The sequence below is a fragment of the Henckelia pumila genome, unplaced genomic scaffold (assembly GCF_033568475.1).
Source record: "Henckelia pumila isolate YLH828 unplaced genomic scaffold, ASM3356847v2 CTG_525:::fragment_3, whole genome shotgun sequence".
Taxonomy (NCBI): Eukaryota; Viridiplantae; Streptophyta; class Magnoliopsida; order Lamiales; family Gesneriaceae; genus Henckelia; species Henckelia pumila.
The window spans coordinates 1,480,199-1,486,905 of NW_027331857.1; the positions used below are offsets into that span (position 1 = coordinate 1,480,199).

The 6,707-nt window shown below is 41.8% G+C and overlaps 1 protein-coding gene across 1 annotated transcript; it reads left to right on the plus strand.

Annotated features, from left to right (window-relative positions):
• Window positions 1–1,811: 1,811 nt before the first annotated feature.
• LOC140873085 (uncharacterized) lies at window positions 1,812–5,157 on the plus strand. Its single transcript, XM_073276067.1, has 4 exons — window positions 1,812–1,866; window positions 2,091–2,152; window positions 2,914–3,971; window positions 4,308–5,157. Exons 1-4 carry the CDS (start codon window positions 1,812–1,814, stop codon window positions 5,155–5,157), a joined length of 2,025 nt encoding a protein of 674 aa, XP_073132168.1.
• Window positions 5,158–6,707: the final 1,550 nt, after the last annotated feature.

Here is a 6,707-nt window from a genome sequence, read left to right on the forward strand (position 1 = left end):
AAACCGAGTCTCACTACTAGCTCTCCCTCTTGATGTTAACCAGGCCTTCGCTGACTTGGTCCTGCCCCACCTGTTGCCAAGTACACATACAAAACGAAGCAACAACCGGATAACCGGTGAGAATGATAATCCCAGTAAAAGCAACATAACAAGTAATACAACAATAAACATGCTTTCAAGACAACGACGAAATCAATAACAACGTAATGAGATGCATGTCTTTAAACCGGGATATCAAATCTGATAAACGAGGGATTGCTGCTGTGCTTTTGGGATCCCGAGGATGAGATCACGTAACGACTCACCGACTCTCCCAATCGAGGTGGTGCCACGTATCCCACTCCTCTAGACTTTGAGCAACTATAATGAGTATGCTAGCATCAGGCGAAACGACTACGACCTAGGCCACTCAATCATAGTTCCCAAACGTCTAAACAAAAAGGGGCGGTTCTGCCCGCTAGAAACAAGATTGGCTCGAGATGAATGCATATCAAAACATAAACATAAGCCACATAAACAACTCAAATAACAACCAAAATACAAGTTTCACATGCTAGAACAAGTATTGATGCAATATGTGATTTGTAAGGGAAACTCGAGAACCAACAATCCCGAGTATGCTATCCCGCTACGATGACTGCTTTTACCTTTCAATGCCGTAGATCCTACTCTGGATAAGCTACAACAAAAGATTGTATCAACAACTATACAACCTAAACAACAACAACAGTTCAAGGTAAAACTCGTTACCGATCTTCGTCCAACTCTTGACGATCAAAATGTTGTTAACTCTGGCTTGACAAACTCCAAACGAATCTGTTCAGATACAAATCAAAGATCAATTACCATGATCGACTTACAAGCCAAGTTCAACAACTTCGAAAACGGTTCAAATCTCCAAAACTCAAACCGACGGCATAACGGCTATAACTGAACAAACCGACAACGCAGACAGCAGTTCAATAGCGATATCAACTCATATCAAAGCCAATTACAACCCTAACAAGGCAAACCCAACAAATCTCAAAACCATGATTTTCGAAAATGGCTTCCAAAAATCATAACAATTCCGAACGTCGCTCAAATTCAAAACCGACAGATAATAAACGATCAGAACTCTGCCAAAAACAACATACTAGAATCTAGATCGATTCTAACAACCTCCGAAAAACAAAACATATCCGATCGGAGAAATACTTACGGTATAATGGAGCTCTCACTACAGTGATCACTAATCTGCCTTCAAAAATAATTTCCAACGGACGGATCGAGCTCGGACTGGATTCTGGAAGCTCAAAAGCTCCAAGAGGCATCTTCAATGGAGTTTAGCCGATGGAAGGGAAGGAGAGGAAGGATAAGAGACTATTCTCAATCCAATAAAGTTGTAGATAATATATAAAATCCAATAATTGCGTTTTAGTCTCCAAAATTTCCAAAATTTGCAAAAAGGACCCTGATCAAAATCAAGTCAGCTCGTGAACTCTGAAATCTCCGATTAACTCAAATAAACTCATTTAAGATAAAAACGGGGTGTTACATATGTATTGCATGATTATGTGATTTTCTCATGAAAGCTAATTTCTCATGAAATGTTTTGAAGGACTTTAAGCATGTAGCATCATGAGAAATTTTATGAGCATGTTACGATGTTTATGAAAATGATATGATATGATTTGATAAGATGAATGATATGATACATGAAAAATATTTTGATGAATTATGCGTCTTGTGGTGATTATATGAGGTATGCACTTCGGGATGAGCTCCGAAGCGGCTATCCAAATATGGCTCACGGGATGGTTATATGGGGTATGCACTTCGGGATGAGCGCCGAAGCTGCTATCCGAAGAATTAAAGTTTTCGGGCGTAATGTCATATGCTTGTTGATCAACAGGAAACCATGAATGGCTCGTTATGACGGTTACCACACTACTCATACTTAATCACCTCAAATATTTTTATGTTATGGCTACATCAAAGTTATGTTTATTGCATGAAAGTTTAAGTTAATGTTTTTCTTTTAAAGTAGGAAATCCTTTTTCTGCCTGTTCTTGCTGAGTCTTTCGACTCACTATACTTGAATGGTGCAGGTAACGATGATGTGGATGCTTATATTGACGATTATGTGACCGGGCATGAAGAAGAGGCTGGGGTCGGTCCAACGGGCAATGCATGAGTGTGAACGCTTTAGCTTGGGAGATGTTTTAAAAACATTTTTTTATTTGATGAGAGGCAAACAAGTTTAATTTTTTTTAGTTGTTGGCCATGTTTGGCAAAGATTTTTAGATACTATTTTATTATGTGCAATTTTTATATGCTCCTTTTAATAAAGAAGTTGATGCTTCCGCAAATTTTTTTTATTTTTACCAAATTTAAGTATGTATGTTTGAGTAACGTTTCGATTGTGAAATAGGGACGTTACAGCTTGGTATCAGAGAAGTTTGCTCTGGGTTTGTCGCACACATGCATTCTCGCCACGACCCTATGCTTCGTCTTCATGTCTGTAAGTTTTATGTTATGGATTGTTTAAGATGCATGATAATGTTTTTGATTTATAGTGTATGCATATTGAGTAGGATGTTGTGTTTAAATAACGTAATTAATCATGTGGACTGTATGGACATCAGGATCATGGCTAACCGTAGGAATCCGAACAATGAGAACAATCAGAACAACCAGTTTTTGGCTGGGTTGGCGACTCTGTTGCAAGAGAAGAGTAGAGCCCAAGGGTAACAGATTCAACAGTTAATCCAAGCACAAGCGGGAGGACGGAACAACAATCAGCCGCTATTAACTAATCCGATCTTTAAGCAGTTTAAGGATCTAGGGCCACAGGAGTTCAAAGGAGGGGCTGATCCCCTTGTAGCCGAGGAATGGGTGCAGTCAGTGGAGACTATTTTTGACTACATGTAGCCCACTGATGCAGACCGTGTGAGGTGTGCCATCTTTATGTTCCGTGATGATGCACGGGTTTGGTGGAAGGGAGCCCGTTCTGCGTTGTATCAAGCTCCATCTCAAAGGAGACCGCAACAGCAGCAGTGCCAAAATCCCAATCAGGCGCGACCTCAGGGACAGAATCAACCGAACGCCAACGCTCCAAGGCCGGCGAATGCACCTATCTGTCAGAAGTGTGGGAAATCACACTCCGGTCAATGCATGCTTGGGACCAATACTTGTTTTCTCTGCAAGAGGCCAGGGCATTTTGCCAAAGAATGCCCGCAGTCAAAGGAGCCTGTCAAGGGAAGAGTGTTTGCTATGACTCACGATCAGGTTGACCCAGATTCTGCAATTGTCTCAGGTATGATTCGTATTGCTGATTTACCTGCATTCGTGTTGATAGATACAGGAGCTACGCACTCTTTTATGTCTGTTAGTTTTATGATGAAATTGAGGGTCTTGCCGGATGAATCTATTTCGAAATTTTGTGTGTCGTTACCCTCAGGAGAAGAACTAAAAAGTAGTAATGTGGTAAGAAATTGCAAGGTTCAGATGCAGAGTCTAGTTTTGTGTGCAGATTTTATTGTTTTGAAAATGGTGGATTTCGATGCAATTTTTGGGATGGACTGGTTGACTCGGCATGAGGCTATTATTGACTGCAAACGGAAAACTGTCTCTGTGAAAGATCAGAATGGGAAATCGTTGGTGTTCCTCACTATGTCTAAGAAGAGCGCACCAGGTATTATTTCTGCAGGAACAGCCGGGCAATTATTGAGTAATGGGTGTACAGGATTTCTTGCGAGTCTAATTGGTGATCTGAAGGTACAGCGACCGAAACTTGGGGAAGTGGAGGTAGTGAAAGATTTTCCGAAAGTCTTTCCCGATGATGTTGCGGGATTGCCTCCAATCAGGGAAGTCGAATTTGGGATAGAATTGTTGCCTGAAACTAAGACAGCTTCTAAGGCACCGTACAGATTGGCACCGACCGAGATGAAAGAATTAAAGGATCAGTTGCAAGAGTTGCTAGATAAGGGGTTCATCAGATCGAGTGTATCTCCTTGGGGTGCACCGGTGTTGTTCGTCAAGAAGAAAGATGGGTCAATGAGATTGTGCATTGACTACAGAGAGCTGAACCGAGTTACAGTGAAGAACAGATATCCCTTGCCCAGAATAGACGACTTGTTCGACCAATTGCAAGGGGCAGAGGTGTTCTCAAAAATCTATCTACTATCAGGTTACCATTTGCTAAAGGTAAAAGATGCAGATGTGCAGAAGACAGCATTCAGGACTCGCTATGGCCACTACGAGTTCTTGGTAATGCCGTTTGGGTTGACCAATGCACCAGCTGTGTTCATGGATTTGATGAACAGGGTGTTTCAACCTTTCTTGGATCAGTTTGTCATAGTCTTCATAGATGACATATTGATCTATTCTCGCAGTAGGGAGGAACATCGTCAGCACTTGACTACAGTGTTGCAGATTTTGAAAGAAAAGCAGTTGTATGCTAAATTCAGTAAGTGTGAATTTTGGCTGGAGAAGATTTCATTTTTGGGTCATATAGTTTCAGCTAAAGGGATTAAGGTCGATCCTTCTAAGGTGGAAGCGGTTCGGAATTGGGTTGCTCCGAAGAATGCTACAGAAATACGAAGTTTCTTGGGTTTAGCAGGCTACTACAGGAGATTTATTCAAGACTTCTCTAAGATAGCTCTACCACTGACTTCCTTAACTCGAAAAGGTGTGAAGTTTGTGTGGTCAGATCAATGTGAGAAGAGCTTTGCCGAATTGAAAGAAATACTGATGTCAGCGCCAGTTCTAGCAATTCCCGAAGGCACGGGTCGTTTTGTGGTTTATAACGATGCTTCTAAGAGTGGATTAGGAGCTGTTTTGATTCAGGATAATAAAGTAATAGCATATGCATCTCGACAGCTGAAGGTTCATGAGAGGAACTACCCGAATCATGATCTTGAATTGGCGGCAGTGGTTTTTGCTTTGAAGCTTTGGAGACACTACTTGTACGGAGAAAGGTGTCAGATTTTCACTGATCACAAAACCCTAAAATATTTCTTCACTCAGAAGGAGTTGAATATGAGGCAGAGGCGATGGCTGGAATTGGTGAAGGACTACGACTGTGACATTAGCTATCATCCGGGTAAGGCTAATGTTGTAGCAGATGCATTGAGTCGCAAGTCTGCGACATTGAACCAATTGACAATCCAGTAGGAATTGATTGCTAAAATTGAACGGATGAGGTTGGAGGTATTCGAACCAATGGAGGTATGCACTCTAGCAGCCTTAACAGTAGTACCTAGTTTTCTTGAGAGAATCCGTGCAGGCCAAGCTTCTGATGAACAGTTGACGTTGTGGAGGAACAAAGATGAAGCTAAGGGTGGTACATTGTACACTGTCAAAGATGGAATTGTTCATCACCGAGGTAGAATGTGGGTGCCAGCAGTAGACTCACTGAGAGTTGAAGTGATGACTGAAGCCCATACTGTTCTGTATTCCATTCATCCAGGAAGTACGAAAATATATAAGGATCTGCAATCCTTATATTGGTGGCCAGGAATGAAGAGGGATGTTGTTAAATTTGTGAATGAATGTTTAACTTTCCAGCAGGTGAAGATCGAGCATCAGAGACCGGCAGGACTCCTGAAACCATTTCCAATACCCACATGGAAGTGGGAAGATGTCACCATGGATTTCGTGGTAGGATTGCCAGTTTCAACGCGAAGGATGAACTCGATTTGGGTGATAGTTGACAGGTTAACTAAGTCAGCTCACTTTATTCAAGTCAGGAATAACTTCTCGATGAATCAGTATGCAGAGCTGTACATTCGAGAAATTGTCAGATTGCATGGAGTACCAGCGAGGATAGTATCTGACAGAGGCCCTAAATTCACTTCAAACTTTTGGGGAAGTTTACATAGAGGATTGGGAACGAAGCTAGCTTTCAGTACAGCTTTCCACCCTCAGACATATGGTCAGTCAGAACGAGTGATCCAAATACTCGAAGACATGTTGAGAGCTTGTATGATTGACTTTGGAGGTAATTGGGAATCGAAATTGCCTTTAGTGGAGTTTACTTACAACAATAGTTATCAAGCAACTATTGGCATGGCTCCTTATGAGGCATTGTATGGGAGAAGGTGTAGAACTCCCTTACACTGGGATGAAGTTGGAGAAAGAGCTGTTTTGGGACCGGAAATAGTGACCCAAATAGTAGATGTGATAGCCAAGATCAGAGACAGAATTTTGATAGCTCAAAGTCGACAGAAAAGTTACGTCGACCAGCGACGTAGAGATTTGGAGTTTGAAGTAGGTGACCATGTATTTTTAAAGGTGTCACCATGGAAAGGTATTATGAGATTCGGGAAAAAGGGTAAATTGAGTCCAAGATATATAGGACCTTTTGAGATCCTAAAAAAGGTTGGGGCTCGAGCTTACCGAGTGGCACTACCACCCAACTTGGAGGGTGCTCACAATGTATTCCATATCTCCATGCTAAGGAAGCATGTGGCAAATCCTTTTCATGTTATCCGCCATGAGCCAGTGGATTGGACGCCAGACTTGTCCTACGAGGAGATGCCTGTTCAAATCTTAGACAGACAAGTTCGTAGGTTGAGAAACAGAGAAATTCCAATGGTGAAAGTCTTATGGCGCAACCAGTTGGTTGAGGAAGCTACCTGGGAAACCGAGCAGGATATGCAAGCACGCTATCCTGAACTATTTGTTAAGTCGAATTTCGAGGACGAAATTCTTTTAAGGAGGGT

Bases quoted from the DNA above. Each gene is read 5' to 3' on its own strand.
- LOC140873085 (XM_073276067.1), top strand. From the start codon at position 1,812: ATGCACTTCGGGATGAGCGCCGAAGCTGCTATCCGAAGAATTAAAGTT. The intron at 1,867-2,090 runs GTAATGTCATAT...TGAATGGTGCAG, and splicing joins AAGAATTAAAGTTTTCGGGC to GTAACGATGATGTGGATGCT. The intron at 2,153-2,913 runs GTCGGTCCAACG...GACTACATGTAG, and splicing joins GGCATGAAGAAGAGGCTGGG to CCCACTGATGCAGACCGTGT.